The sequence below is a fragment of the Penaeus monodon genome, chromosome 7 (genome assembly GCF_015228065.2).
Source record: "Penaeus monodon isolate SGIC_2016 chromosome 7, NSTDA_Pmon_1, whole genome shotgun sequence".
NCBI classification, from domain to species: domain Eukaryota; kingdom Metazoa; phylum Arthropoda; class Malacostraca; order Decapoda; family Penaeidae; genus Penaeus; species Penaeus monodon.
The window spans coordinates 5,755,709-5,777,514 of record NC_051392.1 but is presented as its reverse complement, the minus strand read 5'-3'; the positions used below and the strand labels follow the sequence as shown (position 1 = coordinate 5,777,514).

General features: G+C 40.2%; 1 protein-coding gene across 1 annotated transcript in view; it reads left to right on the top strand.

The window, feature by feature from the left end:
* Positions 1 to 21,595, top strand: part of LOC119575005 (centrosomal protein of 135 kDa-like) — a 150,106-nt gene extending 128,511 nt beyond the window's left edge. The window contains exons 23-28 of the mRNA XM_037922317.1: positions 14,855 to 14,980; positions 16,712 to 16,865; positions 17,431 to 17,607; positions 18,315 to 18,491; positions 18,733 to 18,912; positions 19,765 to 21,595. Coding sequence (XP_037778245.1) covers positions 14,855 to 14,980; positions 16,712 to 16,865; positions 17,431 to 17,607; positions 18,315 to 18,491; positions 18,733 to 18,912; positions 19,765 to 20,535 — 1,585 coding nt within the window. The 3' untranslated portion in view covers positions 20,536 to 21,595. The remainder of the gene's footprint in view (positions 1 to 14,854; positions 14,981 to 16,711; positions 16,866 to 17,430; positions 17,608 to 18,314; positions 18,492 to 18,732; positions 18,913 to 19,764) is intronic.
* The last annotated feature ends 211 nt before the right edge of the window (positions 21,596 to 21,806 follow it).

Below are 21,806 nucleotides of genomic sequence, written 5' to 3'. Positions count from 1 at the left end.
TAGTGAGAGTGATTGAGATTGAGAGAGAGAGAGAGAGAGAGAGAGAGAGAGAGAGAGAGAGAGAGAGAGAGAGAGAGAGAGAGAGAGAGAATGAAAACGAGAATAAAAAGGACAAACGGAAAAAGATGAAGACAGAAGAGAAAGAGAAAAATAGCCGCAAAAAGAAATGAGTCCACAAAGGCGACAGAATCAGAGTGGGAGAAAGGGAGGGAAAGAGAAGGGAAGGAGAAAACCACCCTCCCCCTCTCCCCCCTCCCCCTCTTTATCTTACGACACCAGGAGGCGGGGCGGGGGAAAGGGAGAAGGGGGGGGGGCGAGATGTTACACATACATCTGTTTATATCGTTTGCTCGAGTGAACACCAGGATTTCTTTGTGTGGCGTTTCGGATTTCGTGCGCTTTTTGTTGTTGTTTATTTATATATGTTTTTTCTTTTCTGTGTGGGTTAATAATCTTTCTCTCTTTCTTTCTTTATGTTTTTATTTCTTTTCTTTTCTCTCTCTCTCTCTCTCTCTCTCTCTCTCTCTCTCTCTCTCTCTCTCTCTCCTCCCCCCTCTCCCTCTCTCTGTTTCCTCCTCCCTCTCCCTCTCCCTGTCTCCTCCTCCCTCCCTCTCTCCCTCCCTCCCTCTCCCTTCTCCTCCCTCCTCCCTCCCTCCCTCCCTCCTCCCTCCTCCCCCTTTCCCCCCCCTTCCCCCTCCCCCATTTTTGTTTCCCCCTTTTTTCCGCCTCCCCTCTTCACCCCCTCCTCCCCCCCGCCCTTTATTTTATTTAATTTATTTTTTTTGGGTTTATTATTTTGCCTTAAGCCGTTTTTTTGACCCCGGTACCCCAAAAGTATTTTATTGAATGGGTTTTTTAATTTCATTTTTTTAAATTTTTAAGATAGTTAAATTTGTATTTTAAGTTATAATATATTTATAAAAGTTAGAGTAGTCTTCCTTTTTTTAATTATTATTATTATTTGCAGCCTTCTACCTTTTCTTTTACCTTTTCTCATCTCCCCCCTCCTCTCTCTCTCTCTCTCTCTCTCTCTCTCTCTCTTCCCCTCCTTTCCCCTCTCCTCTCCTCTCTCCCCTCTCTCTCTCTCTCTCTTCTCTCCTCTCCTCCCCTCTCTCTCTCTTTTTTTTCCCTTCCCCCCTTTTCCCCCCCCCCCACCTCCCCCCTCCCCCTCCCCCCTCCATCCCCTTTTCCCTTTTCCTTTCCGTCCCCTTTTCCCCCCTCCCAACCAAAAATTCTTTCATCCTTTTTTTTGGGGGGTTTTTTATTAGATATAAATAATAAAATATATAATATAATATATATGTATATATATTATTATAAAATATATATTGTATATATAAATTATATTATATTATATAATATTAATAAATATATATTATAAATATATATTTATATATATTATATAATAATTATATATATATATTATATATTATATATTATATAATATATAATTAATATAAATATATATATAATATATATATATATATAATAATATATATTATATATATATTTTTATATTATGTAATTTTTTATATATATTATTATATATTTATTATAATATATAATATTATATATATTATATATATAATATATATATATATATATATATAATATATCTATATATATATATATTCCACACACACACACACACACATCAATTTCCTATCCCTCCCCTTCCCTTTCCTCGCCAGTCCCCAGCCTCTTTTCCCCTTCCTTCCCCTCCCTCCCCCCAGTCCCCCTACCTATGTCTTCTTCTCCAACTCCTCCTAACTTCCCTTCCCTTCGTTCCCCAACCCTCTCCTCCCCGTGTTGTTTTCCCTCTCCCCATCCCCCTCCCTTTCTTCTCCCCACTCGCCATCCCCTCCCTTCCCTTCCTCCCCAAACCTCAGTATCTCACATGTATCCCCCCCCCCCCCTCCACTCACGGTCCAACCCCATCCCCTCCCCTCCCCCTCCTGATAAAAAACAAAACAAAATTTGAGAAGGCGGAATTACATATGTGTGTGTGTGTGTGTGTGGTGTGTGTGTGTGTTTTGGGTGTGTGTGTGTGTTGTGTGTGTGTGTGTTGTGGGGTGTTGTATGTGCTGTGCGTGGGGTGTTCCGGGGGTGTGCGTGCGTGTTTCGCGTGGCTGTGTCGCGTGTGCAGCGGGGCGCCGAGTCCACCCGCATCCAGTGAAAGTGAAACAAGAAGGGATCGAGTGATTCACTTCTTGCGCTGCTGCTTATTTATTCATTTTCTTTGTTTGTTGTTTGTTTTGTTATTTGCTTTTGTTGTTAATTTTGTATATGTTTGTGGTTTTGTTATAAGTCATAGTTTTGTTTTTGTTGTTGTTGTTCTGCTGTTCGGTTTTGATATCTGGTCATTGTATATATTTTTTTTCTTTTTCTTTTCTCCTTTCTCTCTCCTTCTCTATTTGAGTTCTTCTGTCTTCTCTTCATTTTCGTCCTTTCCTTCCTCACTCTCTCTCCTTTCTTCTCTTCGCCTTCTTTCCACCTCTTCCTCCTCTTTTATCTCAACTCTTATCCGTCTCTCTCTCTCCTCTCTCTCTCCCCTCTCTCTCTCTCTCTCCTCTCCTCTCTCCCCCCCCTCTTTTCCTCCCTTTCCTCTCCTTCCTCTCTCTCTCCTTCCTCTTCTTCTCCTCCCATTTTTCCTCTCTTCCTTTTTCCTCCTCTCCTCTTTCTTTTTCCCCTTCCCCCTCCCCCCTTCTTTTTTCTCCTCCCCCTCTTTTTCCCCGCCTCCCTTCCTTTTCCCCTCCCCCTTCCTCCTCTCCCCGCCTCCTTTAATTTCCTTTTCCCTGTCTCCCTTCTTTCCCTCCCTCCCTCTCTTCCTCCTCCCACCCTCCCCCTCCCTCCTCCCTCCTCCCCTTCCCCCTTCCCCTTTTCCTCCCTTTCTCCCTTCCCCTTCCTCCCCTCCCTCCCCCACTCCCCCCCTCTTCCTTCCCCCTCCTCCCCTTCCCCCCCCTCCCCTTCCCCCTCCTCCCCTTCCTCCCCCCTCCCCCTCCCCACCTTGATCTTCTTACCCCCTCTGACCGGTCGCTCTCTTCCCCTTTCACATCGTCCGCCGTCGCTTCGGATTTCGTTTATCCTTTTATTTCTGTATTTTCTACCCCCTCTCTTGTTTTTTTTTTTCTTTAGATTTTTCTATTTGTTCGTTCTGCATCTTTCTGTCACGGTTTCTTCGCTTTTCTCTCTTATTCTCTCTTTTCTCTATCCTTTTTTTTTTATCTCTTTCTGTCTCTCTCTCCCCCTTTCCTTTCCATCGCCCTCTCCCTTCCTTTCCTCTCTCTTTCTCTCTTCCTCACCTTTCCTTTCCATCGCCGTCTCCCTTCTTTTCCCTCACCTCCTCCCTTACCCCATTCTTATCCCTAACCATCTCCCTCTCCCTTTCCCTCTCCACTAACCCACTTCCTTACGTTATCCCCTAATCTGTCTCTCTCTCTCTCTCTCTCTCTCTCTCTCTCTCTCTCTCTCTCTCCCTCTCCCTCTCCCTCTCCCTCTCCCTCTCCTTCTCCTCCCTCCCTCTCTTCTTCTCTTCTCTTCCTCTTTCCCTCTCCCTCTCTCCCTCTTTCCCTCTCTCCCTCCCATTCCTCTCTGCTCCCACCTCCCCTTCTCAGAGACACAGAAAGAAAGAATCAGAAACAGATAGACGAGGATTTTTTTTTCTAGTTATTATTCCTCAAAAATCTATTAAAGATACATTTGGATGGTGTGTGTGTGTATGTGTGTATGTGTGTGTGTGTTTGTGTGTGTGTGTGTGTGTGTGTGTGTGTGTTGTGTGTGTGTGTGTGTGTGTGTGTGTGTGTGTGTGTGTGTGTGTGTTGTTACTATGCATATGATTATGATATCTATATATATATTATATCTATCTCTATTACCTATATATATTATCTACTACTTATCACATACATATTATCATACCTAATATATAATATATAATATATAATATATATATGTATATATATTATATTACATTTGGATGGTGTGTGTGTGTGTGTGTGTGTGTGTGTGTGTGTGTGTGTGTGTGTGTGTGTGTGTGTGTGTGTGTGTGTGTGTGTGTGTGTGTGTGTGTGTGTCTGTGTCTGTGTGTCTTTGTCTGTGTGTGTCTGTGTAAACACGTGGGCGCGTGTGTGTTTGTGTGTATGTGTGATCGGAGAAATTATGCACAGGGGCGTTCAAAAGTAAAAAGATAAATAAACTTTCATTCCTGGCGTCACGTCAAACACGGCAAATAACCGCGCGTGCCAATCCGCTGCTCGTTTCCGCACGCGCGCCCTGTGTGTGTTTTCGTTACTTCGTAGTACGCGTCTCGGTGGGCGGTTCTCGTTTTATGGTGTTCACGGTGGTGGTTGGGGTGGTGGCGATGGTGGTGATTTTACTGTATTGTTTCGTTTTATTAATGATGATAATAATAATAATGATGATAATAATAATATTATTATTATTATTGTTGTTATTATTTTATTTTTATTTCTCTTTTTTTATTAAATTTTCTTCATTTCATTTTATCTCTCTTTTCTCTCTTCCTTTCTTCAGTCCGCTTGAAAACGTTCACCTCCTATTCCTCGTCTTCCTCTTTCTTTTCCCCTTCCTCTTCTCCCGTTTCTTTTTCCTCTTCTGTCTCCTCCTTCTCCTCCTCCTCCTCCTCCTCCTCCTCCTCCTCATCATCATCATCATCATCATCACCATCATCATCATCATCACCATCATCATCATCATCACCATCATCACATCATCATCATCATTCATCATCTCATCATCATCTCATCATCATCATCATCACACCATCATCACATCATCATCATCACATCACTCATCCATCATCATCACATCATCATCAATCCATCATCATCATCTCATCATCATCATCATCATCACTCATCATCATCATCATCATCACCATCTCCATCACCATTATTTCCTCCATTTATGATCATCGCCATCATTACCGCCACCACTATTATCATCGCCACCGCCATCGTGTTCGTCACCGCTTAGAATCACCACAACCACCATCACCACCACTCACCATCACCACCACCACCGCCATTATTCACACCACCACTCACCACCACCACCACTCACCACCACCACAACTCACCACCACTCACCATTATTCACACCGCTACCACCACTACCACTCACCACCACCACCACGCCCACCATTCTCATTATTACCACCACCACCACCATCAACATTTTCACCACCATCGACACTCGGAAATCGAATCCCAGAGCACCGGTTGGTGAACAGAGGAACAGTCATCACCCGCCACGCAACACCAGAGACGCCGAGTGACACGGGGATGGCGGAGTGGAAATCGAGAGGGAGAGGGAGTTTTTTTTTCTTTCTTTCTTTCTTTCTTATTTTTACGTGGCGTCGGAGTGATATGTATGGTGGAGTGTTTTGTTTGTTTGGTTGTTGTTGTTGTTGTTGTTGTTGTAGTATTGGCGATATTGTTATCGTTATCATGTGTTTTTTTCCCTCCTGTTGATAAGTTTGTTATTTGTGTTGCCGGTAAGATTATTAAGTTTATTATTACCATTAATGTTATCATTATTATTATTATTGTTGTTGTTGTTGTTATTGTTATTTTTATAACTATTGTTATTATTATTATTTTAACTGTCGTTATTATTATTATTATTAGTCGTAGTAGTAGTAGTAGTAACAATAAGAACATTGTTATTATCATTATTATCTTAGTTTTTATCTGCCATTTTTTGTTTTTCTCACGATGTCATCTTTATTTTTCTTCGTAGTTATTTCTGTACCTGTATCAAAATACATCGTTGTATGCACGTGATTTATATTTATTGTATTTACTTCCGATACCATTCGCCTTTTTTCCCAATAAATTAGAATTTTTAAAAACTCATTTTATTACATATTAATAATTTTATGATTTCCATTACTTTTGCTTTGTCATCCAATTATACCCTCTGCGTATTTATAAAAAAAAAAAAAGTTAAGCGTATGGTTTTGTCCATAAAAAACTAAAATTAGCATCTGCTTTTATAAATTTAAAAAAAAAAAAAAAAAAGTACTAGGTGGTATTGCGTAATTTTTTGGCGGTTATGCGGTCGATTCAGGCGGTACCGCGGTGACACTCCGCACGCTCCTCTGTTGCGATGATAATGATTATTATTGTCATTTCTCTTTCATTTTCTTCTCTTTTCTTTTCTGGAGATATTTTTTTTTTATTTGTTTGCGTGTCTTTTCGTTCTTGGTGGGTATCTCTCTCTCAACTGTTTTTTTTTTTTATGTGTTTTTTTTCGTGTATTACGTCTCTGATTTCTTCTTTCTCCCCTTTCCTCTCTTTTAATTTCTTTCTTTTTTCTAGTTCTCCCCCCCCCCCCCGTCTCTCTCTCTCTCTCTCTCTCTCTCTCTCTCTCTCTCTCTCTCTCTCTCTCTCTCTCTCTCTCTCTCTCTCTCTCTCTCCTTCTCCACCCCCCCCTCTCTCTCTCTGCCTCTTCCCCCATCTTTCACTCTCTTTCCTTCATCCTCTCTATGCTTCTTTTCGCCCCCCACCCTTTCCCCCGTGTCTCTCCCTCGCATGAATATAAAGAGCGCGCGTTGCGACCGAGCGAAAACCTGGGTGACAATCTGAGAGTCAGTTCTTCCTGTCTGTTTTGTTTGTCTGTTGATTAGTTGGTCTCTTGTTTCTGATTTTTTTTTGTATTTCCTTATGTCTCTTTCTGTTTGTCTGTTTTTTTTCTGTACTTTCTTTCTTTTTTTCTATTCTCGCTTTATTTCATTGTCTCTCTCTCTCTCTCTCTCTCTCTCTCTCTCTCTCTCTCTCTCTCTCTCTCTCTCTCTCTCTCTCTCTCTCTCTCTCTCTCTCTCTCTCTCTCTCTCTCTCTCCCCTCCCTCTCCCTCTCCCTCTCTCTCTCTCTCTCTCTCTCTCTCTCTCTCTCTCTCTCTCTCTCTCTCTCTCTCTCTTTCGCTCTTGCTCTCTATCTATCTATCACCTATCTCTAGCCATCTGCGTATCTTTACAAATAGCAGATCAATGCGTCACAAGCATTTCCTCCAAAATTCGAGGAAAATATTCCCCCAAAACCCTGAAATTTCCCCTAGCCAGCCTTGCGTTCGCCTCGTCACGTGACCCTCGATGCGACGCGGGAAACCAAGGCGAAAACGCGGTTGCCTCTTTCCTTTTATAATCATATTCATCATAGCTTCTTCGCTTTTACCTTTTTGTAAGGAGAAGCGCGCGTTGCTTATCCCCACCGTCTGCGTAAAAGATGTTGCGTCACCTATTTGTTGCGGCGAGGGAAAGGGAAAGCGATGGCGGAGGGGAAGGGAGAAGGGGAAGAGTGTGGGGGGGGGATGAGGGGGTGTATGTGATGCCGCAACTTTTTTTTTTTTTACGGGGGAAAATATGGTTGAAAGTTTCGCCGTTCATTGTTATTGCTGCTGTTTATATGCGTGTTGTTATTTGTTGCTACTTAATTCTTTTTTTTCCCGTGTCTTGCATCATCGTTGTTTGTGAATATCGTCTTCATTATTAGCTTCCATCATTATTGTTATATTTATCGTTGTTGTTGTCGTTAGTGATTTATTAATTATTATTACAATCAGCAACACCTTTTTCTTTTTCTTTTAATGTTAGCGTCCCTGTTATTATTTGTATTGTGATTTTGACGATTGTTGGTGTCCTTCGTATTGCTATTAATAGTAGCATTAGCATTCGTTATGATTCTCAATAGAATCGGTTTCATCATCATCATCATTTAAGAAAGTAAGCGTGAATTTCCTAAGAATGAACTTTCTTATCTTCCCCTTCTTCTTCTTCTTCTTCCCACGTTTCTTCTTCCTTCGTTTACTTTCCCTCGTTCGCAATATGACTCTTTTTTCCCCCGTCGTAAATATTCAAAAGAGAAGAGAGCGTTGCAGGGTGATGTATGAGTGTGTATTTATGGCTGATGGCGGCGCGTTGGAGGCAGAGTCACCTGTGTGATGATGTTGATTTAGTTCTGTGGTTTTTTTTTTACGTGTTTATTCTTCTTTTTCCATTTTTTCTTTTTCTTTTATTCTGTTTCTATTTCATCCTCTTCTTTTTCTTCTTTCTTCTTCTTCTTTCCCCCTTTCTACCGTTTTTTCCTTCTTTTTTTTCCTCCTCTCTCTTGAGCATAACGGTAATCTGCCCGTCATCGGATACGCCCTCTTTCACGGCCTATCGCCCTCCTCGATTTTCGAGAGGCACCCCGCCCTCTACACACACACGTTTATATATATGTATATATATATATGTAGAGATATATATATATATATATATGTATATATATATATGTAGAGATAGACAGACAGACAGATAGATATACATATATACACACGCATTCACACATTCACGCGCTCACTCACTCACTCACTCACTCACTCACTCACTCACTCACTCACTCACTCACACTCACTCACTCCCCCACTCCTCACTCACTCACTCACCCTCACAGACAAACAACACACACAACCACACACACACCACACACACACCCACCACACAACCACACACCAACACACACACACACACACACACAACCATCTATTTGACATAAACGTAGACACGTAGATAATGACTGGATGATCAAGAGAGAACCTCCTTTTTCTCTCTCTCTCTCTCTCCCCTCCTCACCCCTCTCTCTCCTCTTCCTCTTCCCTCTCCCTCTCTCTCCCTCTCTCTCCCTCTTCTCCCTCTCTCCCTCTCCCCCCTCTCTCCCTCTCCCTCCCTCTCTCCCTCTCTCCCCTCTCCCTCCCTCTCTCTCCCCTCTCTCCCTCTCCCTCTCCCTCCCTCTCTCCTCTCCCTCTCTCTCTCTCTCTCTCTCTCTCTCCCTCTCTCTCCCCCCTCTCCTCCTCCCTCTCTCTCTCTCTCTCTCTCTCTCTCTCCCTCTCTCTCTCTCTCTCTCTCTCTCCCCTCTCTCTCTCCTCTCTCCTCTCTCTCATCCTCTCTCTCTCTCTCTCTCCCTCCCTCTCTCTCTTCCCCCCTCTCTCTCTCTCTCTCTCCTCTCCTCTCTCCCTCTCTCTCTCTCTCCCTCTCTTTTCCCCTCTCCTCTCTCTCTCCTCCTCTCCCTCTCTCTCTCTCTCTCCCTCTCTCTCCCCCCCCCTTTACATGATGATCACGGTAGTTGTCGCCACCGCAGAGGACCCGTCGTTTTCACTTTCCGCTTAATTATGATGGGGATTCCTTTTCCGTGATGCGTGGTGTGATGTGGGCGTGGCGATGTGATGTGGGCGTGATGGTGGAGGGTGGTGGTGGGGGAAAGGGATTGGAGAGTAGGGTGGGAGTCTGAGGTTAAGGTAGGGGTAAAGGGGAGGGGAGGGGAGGGGAGGGGGTATGTAGGAAGGGATGGCGGGTGAGGAAAAGGGAGGGGAGGGGATGGGGATGGGAAGGGAGGGAGGGGAGATGAGGGGGAAAAGGGGAAAGGAAAGAGAGGGGGTAGGAGGGAAAAGTGGGGAAGGGGAGGAGGATACGGGGATAGGGAAAAGGGGGGGGGGAGGAGAGAACGAGTGAGAGAGCAGGATGATAGGAAGACGGATGGGAGAAGGTAGCGAAGATGGGAGGAAAAGGGGAAGAGAAGGGAGAGAGAGGAAGGGAGGTTGAGAGGGAGTGGATGGGGGGAAAGGGAGGGAGGGAGGGAAGGAGGGGGAGGAGGGAAGTATGTGAACGAGAGAGAGACAGCAACAGGTGACAAGAATGATTGTGGGAAAGGATTAGAAGATTCATGAGAAGAAAAGGAGGGAGGGAGGGAGGGAGGGAGGGAGGGAAAGGAGCCAAGAAAATGTGAGGGGAAAGAAGGGACGGGGGAGGTAGAATAGGAGGGAAGGGGAGGGGGGGGGAAGTTGTAAGTCCTAGACCGTAACGTAAAAACATGTATGTTTACTTTTACTTTCCTGCGACTAGGCCCGATGATCTTAGCATTTCGGTTAAGGAAATTATGTTTGAGCCTGGCCTTTTTTTCTTATATATATTATTATTTTCTTTTTCTTTCTTTCTTTCTCTTTCTTTTTCTTTCTTTCTTTCTCTTTCTTTTTCCCTTGTTCTTTTTCTTCCTTTCATTTTTTCTTTCTTTTTTTCTTTGAGGAATGGGATAGGGTGAGGGAAGGAACAAGGTGGTTGCAGTAAGACTATCAACAATAGTAGTAGTGGTTGCGTAGTAGTAGTAATAATAGTAGCGCCATAGTAGCAATATTGGTAGTAATAGCCATGATGATAATGTTTTTTTTATAATTAGGGGCAATGATTATTTTTAAAAAGGACGTAAAGATGACATTTAAAAAAACAACAACGTAAAAGGATAGGAAAATTAGTTCGGAAAAGCAATAAAAAAGACCTTTCATAACACAGTGCCTCAGTCTCAGGCACTAGTGATGGTCTTCAGAAATGACTGTTAAATTAACTTAGTGAAAGTAGCTTAGCGAAAAAGAGACGACAAAAAGGAAGGAAGGCAGTAATGATAATGATATATAAATAGATAAATAGGGTAGAGAGAAGGAGAGAGAGTTTGACTTCCCACCCGGCGGGAAAGTTGTCGAGTGTCATGGCGATGCATTTGCTTGCAATAACTGGGGCTTCATGCATATATATGTATATAATATATATATATATATATATATATATATATATATATATATATATATATATATATATATATATATAATCATATCATATATATTATAAATATATATACATATATATACAGATAGATAGCGACAGAGACAGACAGGCAGAGATAGATATATACATACATATATATGATATAGATACATACATACTCATGTATGTATGTATTTCTGTATATATTAAGTAGTTAATATATTAATTAATTAGAGTGAGAGTGCGAAAGAGTGAGTGCGTGAATGTGAGAATAAGAGCCAGTTAGAGTGAGTGAGAGGGAATGAACAATGTGTGTGTGTGTGTGTGTGTGTGTGTGTGTGTGTGTGTGTGTGTGTGTGTGTGTGTGTGTGTGTGTGTGTGTTTGTGTGTATGTATGTATGTATGTACATGTATTGTGTGTTGCATATGTATATGCATATGTGCAGAATATGTGTATGTATATGTATACGTATATGTATGTATTTATATTTTATTTATATATATTTTCTTACCTACTTACCTCTGTCTATCTGCCTACACACACACACACACACACACACACACACACACACACACACACACACACACACACACACACACACACACACACACACACACACACACACACACACACACACACATTGTTCATTCATTCATGTGTGTGTGTGTGTGCGTGCGTGCGTGCGCGTACACTTATGTATGGATGTTTGTACGTATAATACACACACACACACACACACACACACACACATATATATATATATGTGTGTGTGTGTGTGTGTGTGTGTGTGTGTGTGTGTGTGTGTGTGTGTGTGTGTGTGTGTATATATGTATGTAGAAAACGAAAAAGATGAAAAAAATGGATATGTTTAATAAGTAGATTCAGGAACAGAAAGAAAGACAGAAACAGTAGATAGATCCGAATACATGCTTTGACAGCTCTATAGTTAGGGGTCTGAGCACAGCATACACACGCGAATCCACCTGTTCGCATATAATAAAGGAAAATATATGTAAGGAGTGAGATTTAAAGGACGTCGCCAGGAGAGAGATCTGCGCCAGATGGTCAGAGCTTGAAGCCTTCGAAGTGATCAGCAGGAGAGAGAGTTATATTTTTTTTCTAGTTTCGCATGTACTTTGTTATGTGTGATGTGTACTGTGTGTGTGGATCGCTCATTCACGTACGCGGCATCACGCGCTTCATATTCTGTTTTTCTTCCTTTCCTTTTCTCTTTCTTTCTTTTTCTCTCCCTTTCTCTTTCTTTCTTTCTCAGACAATGAACATATTTAAAGTCTGCGCGTGTCCGTATCTTTATGTATATTTATATACAGGTATAATTTCAGCCAAGGCTATTAGGGGTTACGCCTCCATAACTTTCATACTCTAAAACACAGAATAAAAACGAGAAAACAAGGTTTGTCCTCCAGAGCGACCGAGCATCTCTTATTATGTTATCACAAAGCGTTAAATAACGAAGTGTGAGTCGTTTCAAGCCATCGGCTAAGATAATGCGCGGGAAAACGGACCCGTTCGAGGTTCCGGAGCGCGGGAAACTGTCTCGAGGCGGGTGATGCTGGCTGGCTCGGCCTTCGGCTTAATGTTAATCTATGTGCCTGGGTGATTGTGTGGAGTGATGGTGAGAGTCGGGGAGTTGGAGGAGAGGGGAGGAAAGAGAGAGAGAAAGAAGGAGAGAGGGGAAGGGAGAGGAACGGAGGGAGGAAGGAAGGAAGAACGGAAAGAATGAAGCAGGAGTGAGAGAGGGAGAGAGGTAAAGACAGGAGGAAGGGAGGAAGGAGGGAAAGAGAGTTCAGGAAAAGAAAAAGGATCGTCGACATAGGAAAGTAAACTAGTTAAGTAAATACAGTGATAAAGAAAGAAGATAAGAAACTGAAAGCTAGTAAAGCAAAGAATGATTATAATTTAGGAAAGAAAGAAAGGCAGTTAAGAAAAAAGGAGGAAGTGAAAGGAGAGAGAACCGGGGGAAAAAGAGAGACAGCTGATGCTAATTATAACGAGAATTTTAGAATATGAAAATATTGCATAAGAGCATAACGTTGGCAACATTCACCGAAATTGCAAGCATGGCGAAAAATAGAAAAAAGGGCAGAGAGAGAGAATATTATGTAGGTGAAGGGACAAAGAAATGCAAATTCGAGGGAAAAAATAGAAGACTAGAAGAGACAGTGAGAAGAAAAACAGGAAGATTTGTCTTGAGAATTTACCCAGGTGAGACTAGAGAGAGAAATGAATACACGGATAAATAAAAGTGGATAAGTGCGGGTGGAAATAAAGGAGAGAATGGGGAAATAAAGAAAAAAAGGAGAGAATGAGGGAAGAGATGATACACAGTAACATGCTAATGATTACGACACAACTTTCGCCAGACACACAACACGGAGAGGGAGGGAGAGACAGACAGACAGACAGACAGACAGACAGACAGACAGACAGACAGACAGACAGACAGACAGACAGAGGGTAGATCTCTGTAAAACAAGCATAAACAGAAACAAATCGTTGGTTTCTGGTGAGTGGGGGTTATGACGGGAAAATTTATTCCCTTATGTATGTATGAATGTGTGTGTGTGTGTGTGTGTGTGTGTGTGTGTGTGTGTGTGTGTGTGTGTGTGTGTGTGTGTGTGTGTGTGTGTGGTGTATGGATGGTGGTGTACATATATGTGTGTATGTGTAGTGTATAGATGTGTATATCATATATGTGTGTATGTATATGTATAGATGTGTATACATATATGTGTGTATGTATATGTATAGATGTGTATACATATATGTGTGTATGTATATGTATAGATGTGTATACATATATGTGTGTATGTATATGTATAGATGTGTATACATATATGTGTATGTATATGTATAGATGTGTATACATATATGTGTGTATGTATATGTATAGATGTGTATACATATATGTGTGTATGTATATGTATAGATGTGTATACATATATGTGTGTATGTATATGTATAGATGTGTATACATATATGTGTATATGTATATGTATACATATATGTATATGTATATATATATATATATATATATATATATATATATACACCTTTTCCTAAGCATTTGATTGATATAGACGTTAATTCTATTCGTGACCATCTCGAGGCCCAGATCTATCCGGAAAGCAATATATCTTGAAGGCACCTCTTATGAAACCGTTGCCAAGCACGTGGGTGTGATTAAGACTCCCACTTTCACCGCATGCACGCGCCCGGGGACTTAATCGGTTGTAATTCGGATCGTGCGTGTTGTAATGGAGGGCTGGACGGGCGGGGGGGGGGGGAGTAGGTTAACGAGGTTTAATTTAATTGGTCGTTTTCGTTCTTGTGTTCGTTGTGCTGTTCGTTTTGTTGTGTTGGTTGTGATTGGGATGGTAATGCTGCTATGAGGGTTAGTAGTATTGATAGTAATGAGAAGGAAAGTTATCATTATAATTATCATAATCACCACCATCACCATCATCAATCATCATCAATCATCATCATCATCATCATCATCTCATCACATCTATCAATATCATATCATCATCAGTCATCAACGATCACATCATACACCAGACGCTCATATACATCACACACATCAATAAACACACATCATCACACAGAATGCGAATAAGAGTGTCTCAGGAGCGTATTACAAGAGAGGGAAAAAATAAGAAGTGCACGATTTTTTTTTTAGAGGAGGCGCGAGATGGCAAACCACCATCCGCGTTGACAGAAATGGGGTAATGGTGAGGGGATTGCGTTGTGTTGATGGGCCTGACTTGGCTGCATTTAGGGCAAGTGTGGGTGGGAGGGGAAGAGAGGTGTGTGTGTGTGTGTGTGTGTGTGTGTGTGTGTGTGTGTGTGTGTGTGTGTGTGTGTGTGTGTGTGTGTGTTGTTTGTTTGTTGTGCTGATTTTTGTGTATGCGTTTTTTCCCCTTATTCTTGCAAGTTGATCGAAGATTCACACACACACACACACACACACACACACACACACACACACACACACACACACACACACACACACACACACACACACACACACACACACACATATATGCCCTGTTTGTATTCCTCCCTTAGATGATGGAGGCAAGCCAGAAGTGCGACCAACAAGAAGGGAGATCACATAACCATTAAAAACACAACATAACCTCCCTATCCCCCATCCCACGTGCTCCTTCCATTCAAACTTCCAACAGATAAACTTCCCAACCTAATACTCCCCCCCTCCCTCCCTCTTTCTCCCCAGCGCGGCCATGTCGGCTGTGGCGGCGGAGGAGCGCAAGTTCGAGAGCGAGGAGCGGCGGTGCGGGCGGCTGGAGCAGGACCTCGCCACGGTCACGCTGCAGAGGGACGGCGCCAACCAGGAGATCATGTGAGTGCGAGGGTTGTGGGGGTGCTGTGCATGTGTTTGTATGTGTTAGGTGTTAATGTAGGCATATAGATGTGTATGAATGTATACATGTGTGTGTGTGCGTGTGTGTGCGTGTGTGTGTGTGTGTGTGTGTGTGTGTGTGTGTGTGTGTAGGCTTATATATGTGTGTGTGTGTAGGCTTATATATGTGTGTGTGTGTAGGCTTATATATGTGTGTGTGTGTAGGCTTATATATGTGTGTGTGTGTGTAGGCTTATATGTGTGTATGTGTAGGCATATATGTGTATGTATTTAGGCATATATGTATGTGTACATATATGTTTGTATAGTTTGGACATATACCTTGCCTTGCAAATGTACGCATAATGTATATGGCGCATAATTGTCGATTACATATATGTTTGGTAAGTGTAGCATATATGTGTTGTATATGTTAGCATATATGTTTTGATATATGGTGATATTTATATATGCTGATATGAAATAATATATATGCTAGTACATAACAATATGGTGTATGTAGGAATATGTGTGTGGTAATGTGTGCTGCATATTGGTTGGGTGGCAAGGTTGTGTTGGGTTTGTGAATGTGATTTTATATATATTTTGTTTTGTTAGCAGTTTTGTGTTTTTTTGCTATTGTGTTATGTTTTTTTCCATTTCTTATTGTTTTATTTTAGCATATTGTTGTTAAGTACTGTTAGGCATACATATGTATTAGTTTATATGTAAAGCATATATGTCATAAAGAATAAAAAGTAAAGAAAAGTGTGTAATGGAGCAATATATTTGTGTAAAATGTGATAAACTATTGTTGTGCCATGTGTGGGAAAGGTGTGAATCGTCAGGCATAATGGTGTAAGGTAGCTAAGCGAGGTGCTAGTGAAGTGCATATATGTGATGTGTATATTGTAGCAAAAGGGTCGGATTAGATTGAGTGGTTGGTAAGTGAGCATATTTTTGTCTCAAAGGTAAGGGCATATGGGGGATGGTACGGTAATGTGTTTGGTAGGTGGTTTAAGTTAGCTTTGTGGTGTATATTGTATTTGTTGATATGTGTAGGATATAGTGTGGTGTTAGTTGTTTTGTGTGTTTTGTTCAAGTGTGTGTTTTTGTACATTTGTGTGTGTATAGTGTAGGCATATATGTGTGTTGGTATATGGTAGCATTATGTGTGTGTGTATATGTGTAGGCTTATATGTTGTGTGTATGTGTAGGCATATATGTTGTGTGATATGGAGCATATATGTTGTGAATATGTTAGGCATATATTGGATAATGTAGGTCATCATATGTATGTAGATATTTTGTATTATGAACATATGTTTGTATATGGACTATATTATATATGTCATAAATGTAAACATATATATGTAATATTACATATGTGTATGCTATGAATGTGTGCGAAATTTTGTTGCAGTATGGATTGCGGGAAAGTTGTTTGGGGTTTTTGATGTGATTATATATATTTTCTTTCTTGCAGTTTTACTTTTTTCTGCTCTTGCTCTATTTTTTTCCATTCCTTTCTTTTTTATTCTCTTCAATATTGTTGTTAAGTACCGAAAACTAAACACACATAAAAAACAATATCGGTAAACACTTAAATTTATTCATGAAAAAACATATATCAATACAAAAAGAATAAAAAAAAAGTAAAAAAAAAAAAAACTGTATAATTGAAGACAAATATATTTTTAAAGATTAATAAAACTCTCCTTTCTCTGCCAGTCGCTTGCAGAAGGAGATCGCAGGCCTCACCCAGAGCTACAAGAGCCTACGCGAGGAGCTCGAGAAGTGCCAAATATCGAAGGATAACTTTAAGAAAAAGGCGCAGGAATATTGCAGGACGTTGGAAGAGCTGACGCATATCCTGTCCTCAAAGGTAAGGGTCTGGGGGGAGGTAAAACAGCTCCATGGGAAGGGTAATGTCTTTGGGGTCATGGTGTGGTTGTCGGCGAATATGTATTTTTAGTATTGCATGAAATGAGTGATATTTGTAATAATAAGCGATGGAGGTAGTTTTTTGTGGTAAGTTTTGTTCAAGTGTCTCCTAACTACCTTTATGTTAAGTTTTTCTTCATTCTCTTCATACGTTGAAATTCTCGTTTTCTGTGGTTGAAGAAGTCTTATATGCCATACTCATTTATTTTAGTTTTGAGGAAGAATTATACTCATATACGTATATTATCTCGTATATTTATTGCATTTGTTGTCTGAAAGTGAGCGAATGTGGATAATTTGCTTTTTTATTATTATTATGCTGTTTGTTGGATACATGCGTTACTTTGTATGTGAATGTTAAAAATATATATATATTTTTTTCAATGCAATATCCTTTCCTCAAAATTATTTTATTTTACATTACTTTGTATGTGAATGTTAAACAAAAAAGATATATTTTTGATACAACATCCTTTCCTCAAAATTGTTTATTTTATACCTCCAAGGACTCGGAACAGTCCAGCCTCAAGAAGCAGTACCTCAACCTCAACGAAGCGGTCTCATCCCTCAAGTCCCTGAACCAGTCCCTCGAGGAGAGCATCAACTCGCGTGAGAAGGAGATGACGAAGATGGAGGCGATGATGGCCAAGTTCAAGGAAGAGAGGGAGGAGATTATTAGTCAGGTAAGGTGTTAGAGGGTACAGGTAGATTGATTGATTTTTATTATTATTTTCTGGGGGGGTTTGCCTGGTATTTGGAAGTAGGTGGGAGTCAGTTATATGTGGGTACTGGTAGGTTTTTCTTAAGTAGTTAGTCTTGTATTGGAAAAAAGGAGTAAAACATATTATTCAGGTAATATATATTACCATAGTTGTCTTATTAGGTGTAGTTCCAGTGTATCTATTTTATTTATATGTATAATATGTGGTGATGTATCCAGGTATGAGATGGGATTTTATTGACATTCGATTTACTATATAATAAAAAATTGTGGTTTTTAACAATACAGTGAGAGGCCATTTATTCAGTTGAAATACCTTAATATGAGAATTGTTTAACCTTATACATAAAATATCAGTGTATGCAGTAGGACTGGAAGTTTTGATATATACATGGCATTTCTTAATGATATGATATTTGTCAATATACCAGTTTTATTATACTTCAAAGAACAGAAAGGATGAAAAGGTTGTTTTTGGAGAGTTTATGAGGAGGATAGGGAAGGTTGGGGGAAAATATATCATCAACAAGAAATACAAATACACACACACACACACACACACACACACACACACACACACACACACACACACACACACCACACACACACACACACACACACACACACACACACATACATACATATGACCTGTTTGTATTCCTCCCTTAGATGATGGAGGCAAGCCAGAAGTGCGACCAACTTGAAGAAGCCTGCAAGAAACTCGAAGAGGAAAAATACAACATCGAGAAGGACCTCATCAACACACGAGACCTGGCACAGAAACTGGACATGAAGAGAGGCCAGGCTGATGGGGAGGTGGCCAGACTTTCCACTAGTCTTGAGAAGGTGAGGCATAGCTGGTCCCTATATTATGTCCTTTACAACGTTAAGCTAGAGTATAAATGAGGATATTATATGCCTTGATGAATTTTGAGTTTCTTTTGCTGTTAGAGCCTCATTTTAAACTTTAAAAAATACACTTATTAGTAAACTTATTTTATCACCAACATCAGTACTTTGAGTTATATAAAGTAAAACACCTTTTATATCTTACCTCAAAGTAACCAGAATAAACCATACCTCACAGGTGATGTCACAGAAGCGTTCCTTGGAGCAGAGACTAGAGGCCATCAGCAGCCAGTTGAACAGTGAACGGACCACAGTGAGGTCGATGGAAGAAGTCCTCAATGACAAGCGCAGGTCTGAGTGGTCTCTTGAGGCTAATAACAAGCAACTGGAGGTGGAAAAAGGCCAGCTGCAGAGAAGGGTAATGGTTGAGTCATTTTAGTATTGGGAGGGTGAGGGTGGAGTTCTTTTAATATTGTGTTGGGATTGGGGGATGTGAATGTTGACAAATTATATAATTTCTTAGAATAAAAGTATACTGGGATATTATGAAGCTTAAATCATTGATATAGTGGTTGTATGTTTTTTTTTTTGTTTTCTTTTCTCTCCACATTTCTCGGAGATCGAATAAAATTGTTGCAAGTAGCTCTTCTATTTTTTATTAGTTGCAAATACTTTTGGTCACCACTTTTATATATATATTATATATATATATATATATATATACATATATATATATACACACACACACACACATATCTAGTACTGATCATAAAGCATAAAATTTTTACACTTAAAATGCAATTTAACTTTTTATTTTCTGTTGCCTAAATACCTATCAGATTTATAATTTTCTTATGAATTAATGTGAATGCCCAGTTACTTTTCAGGGTTGTTTAATGGTGGATGTTCATTGTTACATATTTCAGACATTAAAAAAAGGGCACTGGCGATTTATGTATTATACAAAAACATCTTTATTTCTCTGTCTGTTTCTCCCCACCTGTCAAATGTCATATCAAATTTGAATAAGATCTGTAATGAATATCTATTTCACTTTATATTATTTTAATGTTAAATGTGCTACAACTGCTTTAAGGTAAAGTAAATAGATATTTTTCTATGGAAGTTATTATATTTTACTGCTGATATTCAAGAATGCCAATATATCAGACTTGTTAGCTGTCTTAACTAGATCAGATAGGTACCTATTAAAACACCATTCAGTGTTGTATTATGAGATGTATTAAACTTTCAATATTTAATTGTCCAGATATCAGAACTACAAGCTCAACTGGATGATGAAATGTCAGAGGGGAAGAGGTTTAGAATGAGAACCACGCAGCTGGAAAGTGACCTGGAGAGACTTAGAAGGGACCTGACGGATGAAAGGTTTGAGAGAGAAAAGGCTTCACAGGAACTGCGACGGGTACAGAGATTCCAAAACATTAACCGTGCATTAGATGCCCTTGGAACAACACCTTCCCCCCCTGGGACTAAAGAGGGATCACGACCCCCAGTCAAGGTGTTGCCCCCTGACCCCCACCCTACTCCAGTCTCCTCATCATTACCCAGTAGAGCCGACTCCCCACCGGCGGCAGAATCACAAGGGGCGGCCCACTTAGAGCGGCGCCGTAGTTTTAGTAAAGCACATGCATCTCACCTCCACAGTTCCTCCTCAGACACAGGACTTGAGAGGAGCCAGGCTGTCTCCAGCAGCTCTGACTCCCACAAGGAGCCCTGGAGACTGGCCTTCGGGAGCACCTCTTCCCAGCTGTCCCGCCGAGCAACTAGCCAGGAGTCCATCCACCCGTCTCCCATCACGTACAGACGGGCAACAGAGGATAGCCCCCTCACTAGAGTAGGATCCACAGGGAGGCTAGCGACCTCCTCAATCTCCTCACAAGCAGGAGCAACCCTCACAACCTCACGTGACAGAGATCTGGATAGTAGAGAAAGCATTCCGAGTGTGAGACCCAAAGACCCCAGCACAAGGTTGAGCAGGCAGGCTACCAGTGGTGGAGAGTCAGATAGCTGGGGCTGATAGGAAAAGTAATTTGTGCTTCTTGGTAGTCTTTTTTTTTTTTTTTTTTTATTCGTATGTGTGTTTTTTTAATCATCACCTGCATACCTTATTTTGTAGTGTAAGTTGGAGCTTTTGCACAAGTATGATTAGTTGTAGGCAAAATTTGTAAAAATAAACCAAGTGGGATTATACTCCTATATTTGTAGCAGTTGTCAACACCAGTAGCTTTATATAAGAGCTGACTTCCATTATAACTTAAGTATATTACCTGACTTTATTTTTTATTTTTTTTTTTACATTTCAGGTTTGAAACAGAACTGTGATAAGATAAATTTTATTTGTAAATCTAATTTCTGATGTCAGATTTATTCACCCTCACAAGAATCTCCCACTTTAATTCTGCCTTGAATTTTGTAAGGCCATAATTTTATAGTGCATTATTAAAGAAATTGAAAAGGAGAAAATAAACAAAACATATGAATAACAGGCAAAAAGAAAGTAACACAAAAGACAAGTTAATGACTAACATCTTTCATATATATTCATGTTGTTTTTTCTCTGCTTTTCCAAATCTCGTATGCTCAGTTTCCAACGCTCTAGATGCCTTGAATTATTTTGCAACACCAGTAATCTCAAGTTTAACCCCCATTAGACCTTTTGTCTTAGGAATCTAAATCTCCTTTCAGGACTTTTCTGTTATTGTATTTTTGAATACACATACACATTCCCAGTCATAATTATAAAATATTGAAGGGGCTATCTCTATCTATGTGTTATGGACAATGGAGAGGATTAATAAAAATTCTAGATCATCAGTAATGCTCTCTATCATTAGCTTGCAAGGGTGTTTTTCTTCTTATTTTACAGAAGATTGGTAAAACATATAGGGAAATGAGTCCTATACTTAATGTTTGTTCCCACTGTTGGAAAGGAATCTCTTTTAGGCATTCTCATTATTAGAGATTAAATCTTTTGCATATTTTCTGTTTTCTTTTTCAAGTTGTCATTGATGTTTTCAATAACTAAATATAATGGTATGAAAACAGCATGCAAATAAAGGTTAGTATGGCATTAATAATTAGGTGTGTGTTGTACCTATAAGATTTTGATGAATTCAGGTTATGCTATTTTGTATTCTGCAAATAGCAGAACAACATTTAAAGATAAAAAATTAAATTAAGTTAGACATATAAGCATGTTTTAATAGCCAATTTCTCATTTCTTTCTAGGTGCGCACATTTCTCATTTAAGGTAATGGCAACTGTTAAGGTGCAGGGAAATGTTGACGC